The sequence below is a fragment of the Fusarium flagelliforme genome (assembly GCF_020744385.1).
Source record: "Fusarium flagelliforme strain FIESC 12 MPI-CAGE-AA-0113 chromosome Unknown B0J16scaffold_2, whole genome shotgun sequence".
Lineage (NCBI taxonomy): Eukaryota > Fungi > Ascomycota > Sordariomycetes > Hypocreales > Nectriaceae > Fusarium > Fusarium flagelliforme.
This window is the reverse complement of record NW_025763504.1, coordinates 5,205,768-5,225,540: the sequence shown is the minus strand read 5'-3', so window position 1 is coordinate 5,225,540 and position 19,773 is coordinate 5,205,768. Positions and strand designations below refer to the sequence as shown.

Here is a 19,773-nt window from a genome sequence, read left to right as displayed (position 1 = left end):
GGTTAGGGTGATAAACAAACCCACATCGTGGACTGTACCTCGATCATTGACGTCGCGAGCAGTAATAAAGACCGGTATTTATGATTCTTGGTCTAACCAATTCGGTGTCCAGACCCTGAAGAAATGACCGTGACCAGAGCGCAGCCAAGGCTTTCGATCATTTATATTAATAGGACAGACGTAATGAAAGTTTGAAATTACGCACTGAGTACTCAAAAGACAATGCAACGGATGGGAGACAAGTGAAAGATGAAGCTGCAAGGATCTTCCCAAACCAACCGTAACCCCCCGCTGCACTTCCGTATAAATGCTTCGGGACGCAATCGCTTGTGCTTCCCCAGTCGTGCTTTGATGGCCTCTTCGTCCTGATTATCCTGTGCCGTCTCCGTGCTTTTAGCCAGCTGCTCGGTTCTGAGGCCTCTTGATCTGGAGAACAAAGGTGCGTAATTAGTCGATACGAACGGTACCATCCCTTCTGCTTCGGTAGCTTCATTGAACTGAGCGAGCTTGCAGCTGCCATTGAGTACAACGCATTAGAAGGCGCTAGTACAAGACCCTTTTTGCGGGTCATCAGTAGAGAAACGCGTCCGGCGTTGCATGCTCTCGAAGCCCACAAAATATCCTGTGGTTCGTTTTAGCGTCGGGGACGGCGACGATGAGACAGCCCGTGGTCAAGTCTAAGCAATGACCATTTCTGCAGATTGCTTCATCTTCTCCTAGCTCAAGGGGAACTTCGCGCTGTTGCATCGTTTTGAGGAACATCAGCGGCTTTGTAGGTGGTCTAACTAAAGACATAGCTCAAACACGGCTATCACAATCAGCCCTGGAGTGTGCTGGTCAAGGCATCCTTCGCCAAATGGGTATTGCAGTATATCGTCATTGGGAGCAGCCTCTCTTCAGCTTGGATGTTTGCTTTTCGTGACAATCAACAAATAATTAACTCAACCGCTCGAGTATAAAAGAAGCTATTGATATGCGGAAATTGCTGGTCATACTCCAAGTGCTGGCTGAGACTGAAATAGAACTTGATGGGGTCGAGTATTCATTCGCCCTTTCTTTTTTAGAAGCATGGTAAAACACCCATTAACTTATCTCTGGGCGCCGGTGTGTGTAAGGATGGTTTTTTTCTTTCTCTTTTTTACTTGTGAAGACATTTCCACTAGACCCAAGAGAGCAAAAAGTTAGAAGGGGACAAGAACACACCTAGCTTCAGAAGCTAACTGGGTTTGGGTTTGGGGTCATGCTACCTACTGGCTCTGTTGCGGTACATTGATGGCGTAGCAACCAGCCTGGGCGTTGAGCTCGAGCTTCTGCTTGCACACAGAACGGACCAACGCCTGACACAACGATAACCACGACAAAAGAAACATAGGAAAAGAAACTCTGTGAATAGTTGCTCAGTTGTGTTCTGACCCGCTGTTCTGGGACGGGCTTACAGATGTGGGACGACGCGTGCGTAGTGGACTTTACGAGGCATTGAGCCCCCAAAAATCCGGGTTGGGAGAGAAAGATCGCCTCGTGGGTGACGCGGAGGACAGCCGGATGAGCGAATATGTGACTGAAGAAAAAAGCTTGATACCGATGCGACGAAACAGACGCGGTGTATCTTGTTCGGGGTATTACCGCGGGCCTGTTGGTTCTCCAATGACAGACAAGTCACTGTTCCAGTTTGGGAGGGTCAACAACGGAGTTTCTGATAGAGCGTTCGGGGTGTTTAGAAACTCGACTTGTGAGAATGCAAGAAACGAAATTAGATAGCCAGCTTGTGGGTGTCTGGATGAGCTCTTGGCTTGTTTATTTTTTGTACCCCATGCTTGGGAAGTCGAGGTATTTGGTGAAAGGTCCCAGCTCCTGCAACGACGAGGTGCAGTAGTGCCAGTACCGGGATTTGTTGCTCTTTGAGGTTGGCGGTCAGGGGTACTGTGGAAATGCCGGCCCTACCAAGAAGGCGCTCAGGTCGGCAAAAACGTGCGTGTAACATAATACATCAGGTGGTGTTTCGGTTGAGCTCTGGTTGCTCTTGTTCGAGTCGTGCACAAGTACGTGCAGTGCAGTAGAAGAATGATGTCCTGTGTCACGATAAGCTCTTGCTTGGAGGATTCAGGAACAGGTGTCTTACCCCTGCGCCCTGGCCAGGTCGGAGCTCCACAGCCAGTTGGGCAGAGCTGCCCTGAGGGCTTGACATTCCGAGACGCTAAGGCTGGACGTGCGACTGTTGGAGGGTGCTAAGCAGAACGCCAGGTGGCGCCAGAAGCCGAAATAGAAGCTTCCATTGTACCGTCGTTGCGATCTTGTTTCATCTTTGCTCGAGCGTGATTGTGCTCAGTTATGTTATTCAGGGGTCTCTGCCAAGTTGACTTCTGTCAGAGATTGAGCATGTAGATGATTCTGATGCAGGTGAAAATCATTTTTGAATTGGATCATGTCAAAAACGTGGTAATGGATGTTGGTCTGTGTACCTTCCCTCTCCAGCTGGCTCTGGTACAGGCTTACCCTTGAGTTCCCTCCGCTTTCTATCGCAGATAAGTTGCCCGTACGATAATTGATACCGGGTATAACCTGGATCGATTCAATGGATCTTGTTGTACCCGTATGGGGATATATCTATGGTCTGTTTACGCGGTCGGCATCTTTGTTGACCTTGGTCTCTATCGGACAGTACAGTAAAAGTCCTTACCATGTCCCAATTTAAAATGTTGCAACTGAGTCTTCATTAGGTTGGCAATTACCACAGTACCCTAGTGGCTGGATAGAAATGATAATGGATTGAATTGGTAGTGTTCTAAATACTTATCGACTCGATAGTACCGTTGAATTGCAATCTACTTACAGTACTAACGTACGCCATCGCAGCCCGTGTACCTACCTAACCAACCATGATTTTAGTATTGATCTTCGTCATTGGTTTCTTGGGATTACATGTTGACCTGCATTAGTCTAGGATGATCAGGGCAGACCAACGCCACTTACACAATACGTAACTTATAAACCAAGACAGTTCAGCAATGAGCAATTTATCTACGGCACTGTACTGTGTAGTGCTGTACCTTACTTAGCCGATGACTGCCCGTCCGGCACAGTACAGTACTGCATACTGTCAGTATCAAGGAATCTCTGGGATCATCAAGTCATTCCAGTACCTTGCCCAACGAGGCAGGTCGATCCAATGATCTCTGGTGAGATTGTCGAATTCGCTCACAGACAGACGGGAGCTTTACTGTTTTGGCCATCTCACACATCTGACCTGGTACGGTTATTGACCGGGGACATGGGAGGGATTGAAGCATTTTAAAATCTGCAGCGCGGGGGAGATTGCGTGAGGTTTTTTGCTGATCCTCTTTACCTACCCCAATTGGTTAATGGCTTCTCAGTGTACGTACGAGCTTCTGTATGCACCTACAGATACAGTAGTTGATGGGTCGTAAATTGGATATCTACTGATGGGGAGACATGCTTACGAAGGAACATGTCCCCTGGGTAGACTACGTAGTCACCGTAACGCATGTTTCTGCTCTGCTCTTTTCTTTTCTAATCCCATATACAGTATCATCGCCATTCTCTCATGAATGACCGAAATAGGCAATGCTTGCTCGCTTAACTCTTTGCTTGTTTACACGACTGAATGCGATTCGCTCCATTCTAGCTAGGCCTACCCTATCCATCGGTACAGTATCTGGACGTCTAGTAAAGCAGCCAATCGGTGCATGCTGGGCCTCAAGTTCAAGGTTCAACGGACATCGGAAACCAGTCTCTTTGCAACAGTATCCGATCCCTGTCTGGACGCGTGCGCAGTCAGTGGCTTTTACGGCATCGCATCGCATCGCATCGAGACATTCCCTGTCAATACTGTACTGTAGGGCAGTCACTTTGTACGTACTTGCTATGCATGGAACGGAACCGCGAACCCAACATTGCGGATCCCTTCCCCTGCCCTGTCCTCCTTCGCAACGGTCACCCACAAACTTGGGCTCGGGTTTCAAGCACAACACTGCTAGTCACTCGACTGTACCGCACACCAGCATACATCATCAACGGGTATGTATGTATAGCCTGCAGGGCTAGCTGTCGGTCAGTTAGGCTCGAGGCACAGCACCGGGACAGACTGATCTTTTCTGTTCTGGCCTTTTTTCTTTTTCGATATGTCAGCTACACATACATACATACATATGCGACCACGGATTGTACAACCCCGAATTTCATGCGTACCCTGGACAGAACTGCAAAGTAAGTCGGTGTGACTGACTATCCCAGGTAGTTTGCCATACACATGCGTGTGAACTCTCGGGGCTGCAACTTGCAGCTGTAAGACGTTAGTAGGCTACGGCTACGACAACGGCTATTACCTACAGTCGTACCTAGGTACGAGCACGCTCAAAGGAAAAGCGGCTCATCGATACCCTCTTACCGAGGCTTCACACTATCAACGTCGATACGATGTGTGTACGTGTAAGCGGGTGGGACAGCACAGCAGGAAGCCTCGCCAAATAAGGGAAACAAGCATTATCCTCAATCGGCGTACCTTGGCGCGTTCGCATTGGGCTGGATTGTACCGTACGGAACAGTGCAACCGATCTCTACTGTCCCTCTCTTTGCGGGGACAATCGTCCACTCGGTCAGGGTGCCAATGTCTGGATGGATGCGATGCAAATGGATGCTTCTTCGGATGTTGAGCCTCTCCAGACCCTTGCAGTCTAGGTCTAGGGCAAGCAATGCTGCTCCATGGCCTGGCTTGTTGCCTGTCCGTCGCCTCCTCGGCCCTCTGGGCCTTCCTTCCCGCCGCTAAATGGGCCTGTCACTTCACTTCCATGCTGGAGCTTTAGCGCCGGGGAACCATTTCTCGTCTTCCGTCCCTGGGGGTTTCGGCCTCATTGTTTGTCTTGATTCTGTTTGTCGCTGCAATTGCCGTCTTTTTCAAGTCGCTGCAATGCATCTCGGTCATCCTTCTGCAAGGTGGACGATCTTGTCAAGCTACTGGCCATGGCAGAATTTCTTTCTGGCTAAAACCGTGCACACGTCAAGAGCTTTAGCTCAGCAGTTCCTGAACTCAAAATGGGCGCCGTCTGTCAAAAGTCAAGGTCAGGGATTTGGCCTTTTTCCCTGACCCTCGTTCTTCAAAAGCCATGGATCTGGGCCTTGACATCTGGCCGCTCTAACTGGCCATGTTGCATGGCATCAACGCTACCTACCTGTCGGTAAATGAACAATCATTCTTCTCGATAGCCTATGCTTGTCAGTTGGCTCTCCCTGCTTCAATTCAATTGCAAACCTCAGCTCAGCCCACATGGAGCCTACCTAATTGAGTTTTACCTACTGGTCGTTATTTATCAATCCTGGCATGACAGAGACACATTGGGTGCGGAGCTTGCCGTTCGAACCTCATGGTTCACAAGCTCAGAAACACTAGCTTTTGACATGGGCTTATTGGTCCAGGGCCATGGCAACGACGGCAGATCCTATCCGTATGAGGGTGAAATAGCCTCGGAGAATACAACGGCTTCCCTGCCAGCCTAAATGTGAAAGGGGGCTTTGCTTTCTCGGGGCTTGGTAACTCAACAATGACGGTTGCGAATTGAGACACTTTTAGTGACACCATTTGTCATACCTGAAGTCACACAGCCTATACCAAAGGCAACCGATTATACCTATACGTCAGTTGTGTATTAAAATACGTTACAGCAATATGCATAGATACGTCGAGTATTTGTCTTTTAGGCATTAAGCTCCGGTACCGTCTTAAAGCCCTGAAGCGAAGCTGAAGCAGGGTAAGAAAGGATGCTACAGTGAGTCTAATGATGAATGGATGGATGTATGGGATGTCAGTGCAACGCGGAAGCGAACCCAACCGTTCCAACCAATTACGGCACTTGTTCACATCTTCATCACGATCGACAAGAACAACATCCGACTGTTTCGTTTCAGGACTAGCCCTCCGACCGCTGTACAACCGACGCCATAAAGTTGAAGAAAAGTAGCATACGGATACATATTTCACGATTGACCACAAAGCTTAAGACAAGACCCGCCATGAATGCCATCAAAGATATGGAATCCCCTTATTCCCATCCATATATGAAGCACTAAGCTGGGTCAACAAGCAATCACTGAGACCTGAACATGAAGCAATAAGATGTTGTTGAATATGTCGTACCCATAAACCAAGCTTATCCTATCCCATAGCTTTCCTACTCCAAGTCCCAAACGCCAACGCTAGAAGCCAGGATGATGAAATGATTCTGGTACCAGCAACGAGTGCAGAATGCTAGCCAACGCCGCAACCTGAATACACATGACTATTAGATGCATGATGCATTATCATACTTCCCGGCGCCCTTCCTAAAGATCTACACGATCGTGACCGGGGGTAGCTCCTCCCACTGTCCCGTCTTCAACATCGCCCGCAAAATAGCTGTCATAGCGCTTCTTGCGCCTGACGCCAAAAAAATCGCCTAGTGTATCGCTAACACTCCGTGATCTTCGACGCGTCTGGTCGGCCTCCGCAGTGGAACCTTCCTCTTCCTCTACTGTGCTTGGGAGGTTTTCCACTGACGCTGGAACCGCTGAGCCCGTAGGCAATATATTTGATTGGATGTTGCTCCCGGCATCTGTGTTCTCACCGTCTTCGTTAAAGAACAGTCCAGCACGTATGGTGGAACGTATGCGACGCATTGAAGACTGGCGCATACGAGGGTCGTCGGATGCCCGCAGAAATGCATCCTTGACCACAGCCGTGACTGTCGACGAGAGGGGAGACGGAGAGATGAAAGTTCTAGATCGGTTCCCAGAACCGCTGGGCTTAGTAGGGCTAGCCAGTGTACGTGGGAGAAGCGACCCGTCACTCGCCATATGTTCTCTCAGTGGCGTCGTAGGGTGAGAAGAAAACGCTGCTGCGGACGCAGCACCCGGTCCAGCAAGCACCGAATCAGTGGAGTACGCCCTAACGCCTCTTCCCGGTGGTGTTGAAGGCCCTCCAAAGTCATCCCAAGGAAAGCCAGAAGCCAGTGTCTCTTGACCCGGAGACCTTTGTGAACTCATAGCCTTGGCCGATGGCATGTTGTTTTCGTGCTGCGGTGTGACAGCGGACAGTAAAGCTCTATGTGCATCAGAGTGATTGAAATTCGACAGATGACTAGACCGCCGTGACTGCGACTTGGGAGTAGAAAATCCCTGACCATCTTGATATGTTGTTGCAGTGTTGCCATCCTGGTTTGCAAGACCAATGGTGTCCTCAAAATCACCGGCTTCTGACAGAACCTCGTCATCATCATGGCTCTGCTCACGTCCGCTAGTAATGAGAAAGACACCAAAAAAGGTAAGTAAACAACCTCCAACAAACTTTGTCGCCTGTTCAGCGTTTGTGCGTTCAAAGTCGCGATAGAGCACGGCGCTGCCTATGATCACACAAAGCGTAAACATAACGAACTGAATCGGAATAACCTGAGTTGAGTCGAATCGTTGCAGTGCTTTGTTGACATAACGAATCTGCATGACAGCCGTTCCAAGAAGAATCACGACGAGGACATATGTAACAGGAGTTGTAAAAGCACGCCACAAGGTGGAAGACAACATCGAAGAGACACCCTTGGTTGCAAGAGCAGTGTAACCACCTATACCTGATTGTCAGTATTTTCGCCCTCGTTCCCATATCTCGTCACGTACCAAACAAGCCGACCAGTCCTAGGTCAATGAGAATCGTGCGCTTCCCATACCTAGGACTTGCCCACATAAGGCACACAATGAGGAAGATCGTCACTGCCAGGTAAATCTCGAAAGCTAATGTAGTGATGGCATCCCATACATCATGAGGGTTCAGTTTGGTCTCCTCTTGCTTTGCACTTAGAACAACAGTAACGACACCACCCACGGCAATAACCACACCCCAGAAATCGCGATGACGAAACTTTTCATGAAACATGGCTGGCGCAATAATGCAGTTTGATATCAGTGCAACAACACCAAGCGGAGAGACGATCGAAGCGGGGGCAAACCCGTATGCTAGAAAGTTGCCCATCTCTCCGAGTGTGATGAGGACTTGACCAAGCCACCAGTAAGGGGATTTGAGATACGAAGATGACGTCTCGTCTTCGTCTTGCTTGCTGCTGGAGCTTTCAGACGCTGCAGAATGGAAGGACCCGGTTAAAGGATCTGTTTCACGGCTCTCGTTGGCATGGTTTTGCTCATCTGCGCTTGTCCCGTGGCCATTTTGATATCCATTTCCATGACTATCGCCGCCGATGGTACCATATGAACCTCCATGGTCTCCAACTTGGGCGTGTTTCATAGCTTCCTTGGCTCTCCTTCTATTCCTGCTTCGTTGTTTATGCAGCCGAATGTGAGCGTATCTTTGGACATTGAGCGCAAGAGCGATCAGTATGTTGCCTACAATGGCTGTGACAATGCCAATGAGGGAAGACCATTCCTGTATCTTATCGCCGGGTTTTCCGGAATCGCCATGATGGGAGGAGTTGCTAGAGTTACTTTGCACCGAGGAATCGATCACCATCGAAGGCCATGGCGGCTCGACGTCAGCCTGCCGCATCGTCAGGCGCGCGAGCTGTAATAGATAGCTGTTGAGAGTATTCGTGGCGACAACAAATCGGGAATCAGTCGTAAAATTAGAGGTCGTCGGGAAAGCCGGAGGGTCGGTCACTGGCGACGGGCGATAAGATGACCAAGCTTGGACGGACAATGCGTTATTGGCGTCGTAGTGGAGAGAATCGATAGTATCATGGGGGTAGCGAATTATCTTTACAAAACTGCGTGTAACAGAACATGGCCAGCCGTCGCTGACGGGGTGGGAGCGAAAACAAGATAGCGATTATGGTGATATTTAGGAGCGAGTCATAACGACTCAGAAGAATAATGTCTCAAAGAAGAGTTGCTGCGGTAAAAGCGACAAGGTAGGTACTCAGATAGGTAGAGAGTTAGTGAGTGATGTTCTTGGCGAGCTCCATTCTATGGATGTCATCTCGCATGTCGACACCCGAGGCAGAAAGATGGACCCTGAGACTTCTCCAGCCACATCTGCCTAACGTCTTTGACCAGACCATTTCAGCCAATGAACTTGTAGTTTGGACTGCCCCACCAGACCCTTCCGTCATAACCAAGATGGGAGCTTCTAGTTAAAATGTCACATGGTATTCAGTTCACGTTCTGGAATCACAGCGAACCTAGCATTAAAAGTTCTGGCACTTTCTTCTAAACCACTCGCCCTTCCATCTATTTAATCAAAGCACAGCCCACGTGGACGTACAATAGGTGAACCTTCAGCGGTGCCACCTCGCGAATGATCTGATCACGGAAACCGGGTTGCGAACAGTAAACGATTGGCGTCTAACTTCATTTAGCCACGACTGCATACAACTCACAAGACCTATCTACATCCATATCCACCATGTTGGCACCTTTGGATCTTGGCTTCGATTGGCCATCTGAACAAGGCATGGCAGCTATTGCCTACTCCTCTTATTCACCACTGGCCCTTCGCGATATACCCCCGCCTAAACCAAATGATGCGCCATCCGACTTAGACACTTCTATCTTCACATTTGAAGATGCATTTGAAGACCTCCTTGCCGTTTCTCAAGGGCAACCGCTTCCAGATATTAGATCCAGATATGAACAGCGAAAGCTCTTGCGATCCATGTTCCCAACCGGTGAGCCGGCCTACTTCTGGCTACGCAGACTGAGATCGCAGGGTCTCTTGGAAGAATCCACCCCTACCAGGTTGATGAAGTCTATTACGGAAAAGAACTGGGAACGCTTCCACCAAGAACTCGATCGCAGCGCTCAAGCAGTATGGCGAGCCGCAGTGGGCGAAGGCGAGGATGAGGACCCGTCGAGCTTCCATGGGCAACATGACCAAAATAAGCGAGACGTTGTGATGGGTAGCCAGCAACGAAATGAAAAGAGGGTTGACTCAGACCAAAATGGTCAAACTCATCATGATACTGAGCTCCTTCGCGATGAATTACACGAGAATCGAAATACCCGACGGGAAGCTGAACATTTTGACGATCTATTCTCTGCCATCCAATCCTCTTTTGCTAACGGGCAATCCGCATGGGATTCTTTTGTCAAGTTTATCAACGAGGATCCCGCCGCGCCCTTGAGCAAAGAGCATAGACAGTTGCAAAAACCTGCAGATGACGAGAAGCAGGTTGTTACAAAGGATGAATATGTGGATCGGTTCGGCTACCTGCATACTAAAACACTGGTCAAGACGCTGGATGAGAATGGCGACGAGGTTGGAAGCCATAGCCACTATACGGTTCGACCAGCCCCGAAGGACAACGAGACCGGTCGAATCGAAGAGCAAGGCAAGGACGAACGAGAACTCGGCTTGAAGGTGAATGGGAGTCTCGAGACCAACAAAGGTTGGTTTTGGAAGTAAAAAAAGTCAAAGATATGACGCGAATAGGTCATTCAAAGACTGAGTTTCCCCTCAATGATGTATATTTTGTAGCATGTAATATTAAGTACGAAACAGGTAACGCTTAGCCAGGTCTCAAATAAGAAGAATTTCCCGTGAACAGAAACAGCCTGCGATATCTTTGGTCACACATCCCGAATAGTGGAATGTTTACAGTAAACACTTTTGGATAGGTATCAAAATGCTAGCACTTATTTCTTTCCCCGGCCCAAAGCCTTCTTCTTACGCATGACTCTTGTCCGGGCAATCAACCTGTGCTTCATCTCAGCGTCTGTCTCAGGCTTTCGACCACCCTCTTCTGGCTGCTTGCCACCCGCATCCCTTCCAGGTTTTCCAGGCCTTCGGTCCTTTCCGCCCTTGTCGCCCTTGTCGCCCTTGTGCCCCCGTTTTTTGTTGTCCTTCGTGTATTGGGCGTTGGTCTTCGACTGAGCTTCAGACTTGGCAGCCTTATTATGCTCTGGGTTCAGTTGCCGAGACCTCTCCTCGTTGGCACGTCGTCGCTGAACAACCTGGGCATTCTCAATGGCAAATTCAACAACTAGTCGCTGCTTCTTGCCGGTCTCGTTCTGAAGCTGGAGACCGTTGAGATATCGAAGTCCCATCAACGCCCAATGATGAGAAGTGTATTCGATGAAACCGTAGCCACGGCTCTTGCCACCGTCCTTTTCCTGCATCTTTTGTCCCTGTCCACTCTCGAAAACGATCTTCGCTTGTCGAATGATACCTTTGCCCTTAGCCTTACGCTCATGCTCTTTCTCCTTAGCGTCCTTTCCGTCTCGAGCGTTCTCCTCCTTTGAGAGTGGTTGTCGGCGTCCGGCCCTGACGTCCTTGGCGAATTCAACGACAGCCTTTCGTGCGAGCTCCTTGAGATCCTTCGAGTCCATGTTGCGAGGGATGTTGCGGAGAGCCAGTCGGGTCAAACTCAAGTGTAGACTAGGGTTGCCTTGGACGAGCTTCTTACGTTGAGCAGAACTGGCCTGTCGCATTCGAATCTCTGGTTCTGTAAGGAGATTAAAGAGGGGTGAACTTTTGTCAATAGCACCCTCGTTCAGCAGGAAAAGCTTACGCTTATCCTTTTCGTTGCGCTTGGCGAGGGAGCTATCTGCGAGATTGGTGGCTTCCTGTTTGTTGACTGCTTGCGCGACCGAAAGAAGTCGGCCATCAAGAGTGTACTTTCCATCAGGATCAGCACTCTCGTCTTGAAGGATGGAGTTCTTGTTGGCGGCGGTAGCAGGTGCTTGAGGGCGCGGGGCGCCTTTGATGCAGCTTTTGGCGTCGTCGACGTCAAAAAAGCAGACAAAGCCGGTGCCAGCTGGCTTCTCAGTGACTTTGTCCATGACCACTCTGGCATATCGAACCTTGCCGAAATGGCCAAAAAAGTCCTTGAGCTGTTCATCTGTGGTCGTGAATGGTAGGTTGCGCACAAAGACAGTTGAAGTGTTGTCTGTCGTCTTCTTGGGCGCTAGAGCCTCAATCTCCTTTTCAAGCTCCTCGTCATCGTCTTCATCCTCGTCTTCGTCGTCTTCGTCTTCCTCATCTTCAAGATTCTCCATGTGGTTCTTGAAAAAGTTTTTCAGGTCGGCGTCCAGTTGGTCATCTCGGTTGACCTCAGCACCGCCCTCTTGCTCATCATCCTCATCGTCACTCCCTTCTGATGATGTCGGATCATCGTCCTCCTCCTCCACATCTTCTTGCTTCTTGCTTCCCTTCTTCTGCTTCTTGTTCTCCTCCTCTGGCTGTTGTTTCTCCCAGGTGTCCTTATCGACAGCCCAGTCAACTGCCAGTGTTCTGCCGTCAATCTCCTTGCCATTGATGGCCTCCAGTGCGCGTTCTGCATTTGGCCTTCCTCTGAGAGTGACGAATCCGAATCCCTTGAGCTTGCCTTTGTCTTGAGGCAGATCGGCAAATTTGACCTTTCCGAAGCTTCGGAACAGGTGCTCCAACTGCTCCGATTTCTTGATACTCCAAGGCAGGTTGCGCACAATCAACTTGTTTGGTCTTTGAATCTCCTCCTTGCGAATCTTGTGAGCAGGCAACTCGCCGGTCGTGTTGTTCCTCTGTCTTGGTTCGGCAACATCGAGACGGATGCGACGACCATTCCACTCTTGGTTGTTCAAAGCCTTCTTTGCCTCCACCGCATCTTCAGCGTCGGCGAAAGTTACGAAACCGTAACCTCTCGATTCCTTAGTCTTCTGGTCAACAACCACAGTGGCATGTTTGACTGGGTAATGCTCAGAGAAGAAATCGGTAAGGCTTTCGCTCGTGGCACCGGGGGGGAGCGAGCGAACAAAGAGCGATCGACGTTCCTCGACTCGAGCTCTCTTTGTAGATTTCACTGCGCCATTGTCGCGGTCTTCGAAGGAAGCAGGGTCGATATCCTCAGCTTCGGTGTGAGGACGCTTCCGGTCGTTATTTGATGTACCCATTTTGTCGTGCAAGTAAATGTGCAAAAAAATTGAGATGCTCAATGGTAAACGACTACTGTACTTTGCGACCAAAGAAAAAAAAAATTAGATAAGGAAGAGCGCTTATCGATTAGCTCCTGCCGGGTAATCTGCTAGCCTACCTAGGTACCTATGTACCTAGCATGGCTGCTGCCTTTATGAAGTATACAATTCATTCCAAAACATGATAGCACTCGAAGCAAGATATATCGGATCAATCTATGCACAGTCTTGGTTTTTAGCTGCATCAAAGAGTTCGTTGCAGTATGTCTTAATTGAGAACTTTCCAAATCACACGAATACAAAACCTATAGTACCACCCTGCCTAAAGCCACTCTGATCTCTCATTTTCCTCCAGGAAGTGGGTCGACTGTTTCTCCCACCAAGCGCCACATCAGCCCCTCAGTCCCTAACAAGCACTAGGCTGTAAAGGGAATATTTTGTAAACAAACAATGCGAACCTGGGCTCCTTAGCCATCAACACTGCTTCCTTTCCGATTTAATGGACTAGAACAACAACACCGAAATGCCTGCACGAACTACCGCCCGTTCGACGAAATCTTCGGCCACGAGGTCCTCTCGCGCCTCGTCAGCCTCCGAAGTAGTAGACACCCCTGATAATGCGTTACGGACTAAAGTCTGTGCTATCTTCCGTGATGCACAGAGAACAACAGCAACACACCGAAAGCTCGTTGTGAATTTACGAAAGATTCAAGAGTCGTGCGCTTACGAACCAACAAATCCCGACCAATCCCAAGTCGACGAATTTGACGAAGAAGCATTCAATCGCGAGTTCATACGCTGCGTTAGTAAGATAATGCCAGTCAAGAAATCGGAGAGCGTTGGAGAAAAGTCAATTCGATTTACCGGGTTGTTCTTGCAACATGCGAGTGCAAAGGATAACGAACTATTGGGAGAGATCGATCAAGATGCGAGTGTCATGCCGGAGACTCCAAGCACTCGCCTGACTGCGCAACTGCTCGAGGCAATCCTCCCTATGCTGACCGCCAAAGACAAGGTGGTCCGCTTCAGATCAACCCAGCTCATTTCGCACATTATCAACTCACTCGACGCGATAGATGGCGAGCTATTCCAGAAACTTCGTCACGGACTACTTAAGAGGATTCGTGATAAGGAGGCCATGGTTCGCTCTCAGGCGGTGCTGGGTCTTGGCCGCCTTGCAGGAAACCAGACTGAGGGATGCACAAACTCAGATGATAGCGATGATGATGACAGTGGACTGCTCGCAAAGCTTCTGGAAGTCCTTCAACACGACCCCAATGCTGATGTGCGAAGATCTCTTCTCGTCAACCTCCCTATATTGCCAGAAACATTGTCAGTGCTGCTCGAGCGCGCACGAGACCAAGATGCAGCGACTCGAAGGGCTGTTTATTCACGGCTGCTCCCTGCTCTGGGCGATTTCCGTCACTTGTCCGTTAAGATGCGAGAGAAGCTTCTGCGATGGGGTATTCGCGACAGAGATGAGAATGTTCGAAAGGCCGCAAGCCGCCTATTCCGAGAGCGATGGATTGAGGACTGTGCTGGTGCACCGCCCCAAGAAGATGGTGCGGCCGCGGAACCAGCACCCCCCAATTTCGATGGCCTCTGTGAGTTGTTGGAACGAATCGATGTGGTCAACACTGGAGTTGAGAACGGTGTTGCTCTGGAAGCAATGAAGGGTTTCTGGGAGGGACGCCCGGATTACCGTGAAACGGTTGAGTTTGACGATAACTTTTGGGAAACCCTATCTGCCGAATCGGTCTTCATGGCAAGGAGCTTCAATGAATTCTGTCGTGTCGAGGGCGATGGCAAGTATCTGAACCTGCTCGAGGAAAAGTTGCCCGAGGTGACTAAGCTCGCGTTCTTCCTGGAACGGTATCTCCACGTTCTGGTTACTGCCGTTAAGAGAGTAGCAGAAGCAGACGAGGATGATGAGGAAGAAGATACAGTGGAGCAAGAGTTTATCGTTGAGCAATTGCTACAGATCGCACTGACCCTCGACTACTCTGACGAGGTTGGACGACGCAAGATGTTTACCTTGCTTCGACAAACCATCTCGATCCCCGAACTGCCCGATGAAGTTACAAAGCTCGCTGTCGAAGCGCTTCAGGGTATCTGTTCTCCAGATACTGCTGGCGAGCGAGAGTTCATCAGCATCGTTCTCGAGTCTGTAGCTGACGTTCACGACACTATTGTTGATGACCCCCCGCCAGACGATGCTGAAGACAGCTTCCACTCGGCCAGATCAGAGGTCAGCGGCCCTAGCACGCCGACTAAGGGAAGCAAGCGAGGCGGCAGCCCTGAGCTCAGTGAGGAAGAAGCGCGAGAAAAGGCTGTTAGGGAGATTGTCGTTAACATGAAATGCCTGCACATCGTGCAGTGCATGCTCACTCATGTCTCCAGCAATCTTCAAGACAACACTGACTTAGTCGCAATGCTTAATAACCTCGTTGTACCAGCAGTTCGTAGCCACGAAGCACCCGTGCGCGAGCGCGGTCTGGTTTGTCTTGGTCTCTGTGCCCTCTTGGACCGTTCTCTTGCCGATGAGAATCTGAGCTTATTCATGCATTTCTTCAGCAAGGGCCACACAGCGCTTCAGATCACAGCTCTACATATCCTCACTGATATTCTCAATGTGCATGGTGCTCAGCTCCTATCATCTACTCCTGGACTACTCAAGGTTTACGTCAAGGCGGTCAAGGGCGGTTCCAAAGCACCTGAGGTTCAAGCGGCCGCGACCGTTGCTGCTTCAAAGCTTTTGCTTGGTCGCATTGTAAGTGAGGAAGAAGCATGCCAAGACTTGCTTAAGTCGCTTGTGATCGTCTACTTTGACCCTTCCTCTTCGCACAACCAGACAGTTCGACAAGCTCTCAACTACTTTCTCCCCGTCTTTTGTTTCTCTCGAGCAGAAAACCAGGATCTCCTGCGATCCATTGCCCTTGACGCAATCCACGCTCTATTCAATATCCGTGAAAGTTTAGAGGATGATGATGTCGATGTCGACGAAGATATGGTTAGCATGACTGCCATTGGAGCTTGTTTGGTAGACTGGACCGATCCTCGGAAGTGCTACAGCCCTACAAACCTATTGGACACCGAAAAGAAGGTGGTTAATGGCGATGTTCATCTGGACTTTGCTATGGATATCCTGGAGAAGCTGCAAGGCAACATCACAAGTGAGTCACACATTCAACCAAGCAAACTGTATACTGATTTTTTGATAGGAGAGGAAAAGAAGCTTATCGCTGGGCTTCTCGGAAAGCTTCACGTTTCACCTGGTTCAAGCGAGGAGAAGCTTCGCGAGGCTTACCAAGAGGTCAGCATTGCTGTCGAGGAAGGCCTGCTGTCCGATGCCCCTAGCCGCAACCAGCTTTACAAGATTCATGTCAGTCTGGGCAAAATTGTCAATGCTCTTGATGAACAATCACAACCAACCTACCGACGTGCCAGTAGGAGCACGTCGGTGCTTGCAGACCAACAATCCCCCGAAGAGGAGAAGTCTGTTGTAGAAGAACCAAGTATCAAGGAGGAGGAGGAAGACAGCGATAACACAGTGGTCCCCAAAGAAGATAGAGAGTCACTTGTAGATGATCTCTTGTCGGATGGTGATGATGTAGAGATGACAGACGTCTGAACAAACAAGCATTTGATGAAGTAACGACCTGGGATTTGGACGAATTATCATGAGATGAGGCGGATACCTGGCGGTTTAGAACGGGGTTGGGACTTTGGATTACGGGATATATATCTGATTTACTATTGTTTGTAATTGTAGTCCCGTTTGAAGCTTAAAACTAATGAGCACCTGTTTACATCCATCTCGAATATCCATGTATGGAGACATCATTTATGCTTTAGTTGCGTGACCCTAGCCAGAAGAGCAACCCACCAAAACCAATATTGATCAGCAAGTGTTGACCTAAACTCCAGGCCATGCAGTACAGGTACTTGGGCGAGAAAACAGTCCAAATAAAAAGATGCGTTCTTAGCGAAGTGCAAGCTGCCATAACCAATGCAACTGTTGCCGAGACAAACACAGTTTGCAGGGTGATATACTGCAAGAACGCATTGCGTTGGCCCTCGTGATACTTGCGAAGTAGGAGCAAATTAGCAGCAGAGGTCCAAAAGATAGGCCCGGCCCAGTTGCTGACGAGAGTGAGGAAGCCAACAGCAAAGAAGTTAAAGCCACTGATGCCGTTATATGCACTCGAAAGATCGACTGAAGAGATGGCGTTTGAGCCGCCAAAAGCAAAGAAAGTGGTGTACTGAAGGAGAATAGCTGTAATGGTGATTCCAGTTACAGAGATGTCAGTGGCTTGGAGTGCATGGAAGAGAATGTCAGACAACAGGAAGAGAGGGATGTTGGTAGCACGAGATTGGGTCATGCCAAAGAGAGTATAGAGATGGTGGAAGAGGTATGCTACCGTGAAGTTAGTTATTGTGCGACCACCCGTGCAGTAAATAGGGGTTCTTACCTGATTGCATCTGTCCGTTCCGGCCACCGGTGAACGATCGGTAGATGCCATATCCAAACAGGATACCAAGAAGTATGAAAGCAGTTCTAGCTCTCCAAAGCAACGACTGGCCTACGAATAGATCGTTCAAGCTCCTGGCGAAGCCAACAACAAGCTCAGGAGCATCTTCACTAGTGAAATCAAGCTTGAAGCTATAAGCAGACATGAGCAGAACTGAAGTGATACTCGTGCTCGCCAGGGAGGGGAGACTTTTGAGACGTGCGAGCAGTCGGAATGACAAGATCATGTATCCGAAAGTGATAATGCCCCAAAGAAATTGCGGATGCGTGACGATGAAGCTTTTGACGATGTCAGAGTTTCCCGCGAACTTCTGCCCGGTTTGATTCCAGCCTCTGGTAATTCTCAACGCCGCGAGGGCGACAATGAGCCAAGCAACCCCTTCCAGACTGTTCCTTCTATTATCTAGTTAGTAACTCAAAGAAACATTAGCGTTGTGTTTCCCATGTACGTACCTTCGGACATGTAGTACGCCCTGGAGTAAAAGCCAGATGCTTGAGCACCAATACCAGAAATGCTGTTCCTCCTCGACATAACTACTGGCGTACATCATCGCACCGTAAGCTAAGGTCAGGAGGCTAAAGGGGAGAATTTGGCCATCACGGTGAGCCCCAAGACTAACGACCACCGTTGCGCTTGCGATTGCAGCAATGGCAGCAATTGCTTGACCAATATACAACTTCGGCATATCATAGTTGGAAGCCATGCTACTCATCAAATCCTGAGCCCGTCGAAGCCACTGAGACGTTTCGTCAAGCCATTTCTGGTCTAGACTATCACCGGTTGCGAGGACGTGAGCCTCTCTGTCAATCTTCCGCCATTGGCAAGCCAGCTCGTTGATCTCAGTCTTCTCCAGAGAACATGGGTCAACATTGCTCTTCGAATCAAAGAGCTCGCCACCAAACGCAGCAGTAACAATGTTGAGAATTTGTCGAGCGTTGCGGACGAGGATCTGGACCTGGTCACTAGTCTTGTGCCAGAAAGGGAGGAAGTCAGGAATGAAAGCTCCGAGGTTGTTCTTTGATACAGGGAATCCTAACAAAGCAGCGATAGTCGGTGCCAAGTCAGATTGCTCAACCATAGAGTAGTAGTTAAATTCATCCTTTGGCTGAGCTGGTGCGGGGAGCTTCGAGGAGATCGACTTGAGTTTAGGAGACATGAAAACCAGAGCGGGCGATGTTTCGCCAGGTGAAGAAGCACCATGGTTCCCAGCATCGTTCATTCCGTGGTCACCACATAAAACGAGCAGGGTTGAATCCAAATGCGGCTTGGTCTCCATAGCTTCAAAAAGAGTCTGGACAATGCTGTCCATCTCTTGCTGTTTCGGAACCATATTCGAGCTTTCATCACGTTAGTTCGTAAGCAACATGAACCGCTTCACTCGAACAAACCTTTTGGGTCCGGCCTTATGTCCGATATGATCCAGGCCAAGGTAGTGGAGGACCATGAGTCCCCAGTCGTTGTTCTCCAGCTCAGGAGCAATGTTTCTGGTGACATTGTTGTCCACTTCAGTAAAATCCTTTGCTAATGTCAGTAATATTTCTCCCCAGCAGAATACGGGAGGCATACCGCTACAAAGAAACTGGAAGTTCCATCTTCACGATCAAAGGTGTTTGGAAATAACTTCAGCCAAGTGTCATCCCCGTACATCAGGAGCTTGCCCATTTCCTTAGCCTTGATCTGAGCTAGCCAAGTGTCCTGAGATGCGAGAGTTGATGAAGTATCCGCTTCATCGAAATTCAAGATTAGATCAACAAAAGAAGGAATAGACCCAGTTGTCATGGACTTGATCCTTGGCATAGTGACTGTGGGTGATCGCGCATTGGCTGTGAAAGGCATTGCGCTGCCATCTCGGATGAGGCTGAATTCTAGTGAGTTGACAGGCCAACAAAATAATAACCGGCTACAATACATTACCTTTGCACATAATTAAATCCCGAGGTGTCCGAATACACAAAGTCGCTATTTCAAGAGTCAATTGAGTGTCGAAGTGGGATGGATTATCAGGGATTATCATTCAACCTTCTCAGGGCATCAACAACCATAAATATTAAACGATCGAATGGCGCATCAGGAGGGGACCCAAAGTCGAGGGATTCAAACTCGGCCAGACCTGGTAGAAATGGCTTATAAGGGAAGAATCCCAAGGCGAATACGACAATTGAGGCTGGGATTAGAAGATTGGCTGCGACCAGCAGCAGAGTGCGAGAGGACACCATTATATAAGGCAATTATAGAACAAAGGAGTGACTGGTATGGGCACAGAAGTGAAATTGGTACAGGAAATAAAAATTTTCAAGAATGCGCCATCTGGGACAGCGAAATGTGTCAGCCGCAGAAGGGATGGACGTGTCGAGATGAGATGAGA

General features: G+C 49.2%; 6 protein-coding genes across 6 annotated transcripts; 3 read left to right on the top strand and 3 right to left on the bottom strand.

The window, feature by feature from the left end:
- Positions 1-3,500: 3,500 nt before the first annotated feature.
- On the top strand, positions 3,501-4,130 carry B0J16DRAFT_335256 (uncharacterized protein). Its single transcript, XM_046127053.1, has one exon. It carries the CDS (start codon positions 3,583-3,585, stop codon positions 4,060-4,062), a length of 480 nt encoding a protein of 159 aa, XP_045987350.1. The 5' UTR covers positions 3,501-3,582; the 3' UTR covers positions 4,063-4,130.
- A 1,833-nt stretch (positions 4,131-5,963) lies between these two features.
- B0J16DRAFT_78916 (magnesium transporter NIPA-domain-containing protein) lies at positions 5,964-8,733 on the bottom strand. Its single transcript, XM_046134478.1, has 2 exons — positions 7,657-8,733; positions 5,964-7,604 (listed from the first exon to the last, which is right to left on the bottom strand). The coding sequence occupies exons 1-2, from the start codon at positions 8,534-8,536 to the stop codon at positions 6,334-6,336; spliced, it is 2,151 nt and encodes a 716-aa protein (XP_045987349.1). The 5' UTR covers positions 8,537-8,733; the 3' UTR covers positions 5,964-6,333.
- Positions 8,734-9,147: 414 nt separating this feature from the next.
- Positions 9,148-10,527, top strand: B0J16DRAFT_335253 (uncharacterized protein). The gene has a single exon (XM_046127052.1). It carries the CDS (start codon positions 9,392-9,394, stop codon positions 10,388-10,390), a length of 999 nt encoding a protein of 332 aa, XP_045987348.1. The 5' UTR covers positions 9,148-9,391; the 3' UTR covers positions 10,391-10,527.
- Positions 10,528-12,895, bottom strand: B0J16DRAFT_335252 (uncharacterized protein). Its single transcript, XM_046127051.1, has one exon. It carries the CDS (start codon positions 12,853-12,855, stop codon positions 10,621-10,623), a length of 2,235 nt encoding a protein of 744 aa, XP_045987347.1. The 5' UTR covers positions 12,856-12,895; the 3' UTR covers positions 10,528-10,620.
- Positions 12,896-13,245: 350 nt separating this feature from the next.
- B0J16DRAFT_335251 (nuclear condensing complex subunit) lies at positions 13,246-16,615 on the top strand. Its single transcript, XM_046127050.1, has 2 exons — positions 13,246-16,049; positions 16,098-16,615. Exons 1-2 carry the CDS (start codon positions 13,400-13,402, stop codon positions 16,505-16,507), a joined length of 3,060 nt encoding a protein of 1,019 aa, XP_045987346.1. The 5' UTR covers positions 13,246-13,399; the 3' UTR covers positions 16,508-16,615.
- Positions 16,616-19,740, bottom strand: B0J16DRAFT_335249 (alkaline-phosphatase-like protein). Its single transcript, XM_046127049.1, has 7 exons — positions 19,428-19,740; positions 19,323-19,367; positions 18,975-19,266; positions 18,797-18,924; positions 17,861-18,745; positions 17,349-17,803; positions 16,616-17,293 (listed from the first exon to the last, which is right to left on the bottom strand). The coding sequence occupies exons 1-7, from the start codon at positions 19,622-19,624 to the stop codon at positions 16,728-16,730; spliced, it is 2,568 nt and encodes an 855-aa protein (XP_045987345.1). The 5' UTR covers positions 19,625-19,740; the 3' UTR covers positions 16,616-16,727.
- Positions 19,741-19,773: the final 33 nt, after the last annotated feature.

Coding starts and splice junctions, on each gene's coding strand:
- B0J16DRAFT_335256 (XM_046127053.1), top strand. CDS start 3,583: ATGCTTGCTCGCTTAACTCTTTGCTTGTTTACACGACTGAATGCGATT.
- B0J16DRAFT_78916 (XM_046134478.1), bottom strand. CDS start 8,536: ATGCGGCAGGCTGACGTCGAGCCGCCATGGCCTTCGATGGTGATCGAT. Junction 7,605..7,656: donor AGGACTGGTCGGCTTGTTTG/GTACGTGACGAG, acceptor AATCAGGTATAG/GTGGTTACACTGCTCTTGCA.
- B0J16DRAFT_335253 (XM_046127052.1), top strand. CDS start 9,392: ATGTTGGCACCTTTGGATCTTGGCTTCGATTGGCCATCTGAACAAGGC.
- B0J16DRAFT_335252 (XM_046127051.1), bottom strand. CDS start 12,855: ATGGGTACATCAAATAACGACCGGAAGCGTCCTCACACCGAAGCTGAG.
- B0J16DRAFT_335251 (XM_046127050.1), top strand. CDS start 13,400: ATGCCTGCACGAACTACCGCCCGTTCGACGAAATCTTCGGCCACGAGG. Junction 16,050..16,097: donor GCTGCAAGGCAACATCACAA/GTGAGTCACACA, acceptor ATTTTTTGATAG/GAGAGGAAAAGAAGCTTATC.
- B0J16DRAFT_335249 (XM_046127049.1), bottom strand. CDS start 19,624: ATGGTGTCCTCTCGCACTCTGCTGCTGGTCGCAGCCAATCTTCTAATC. Junction 18,746..18,796: donor CATAAGGCCGGACCCAAAAG/GTTTGTTCGAGT, acceptor ACGTGATGAAAG/CTCGAATATGGTTCCGAAAC. Junction 17,804..17,860: donor GGCGTACTACATGTCCGAAG/GTACGTACATGG, acceptor ACTAGATAATAG/AAGGAACAGTCTGGAAGGGG.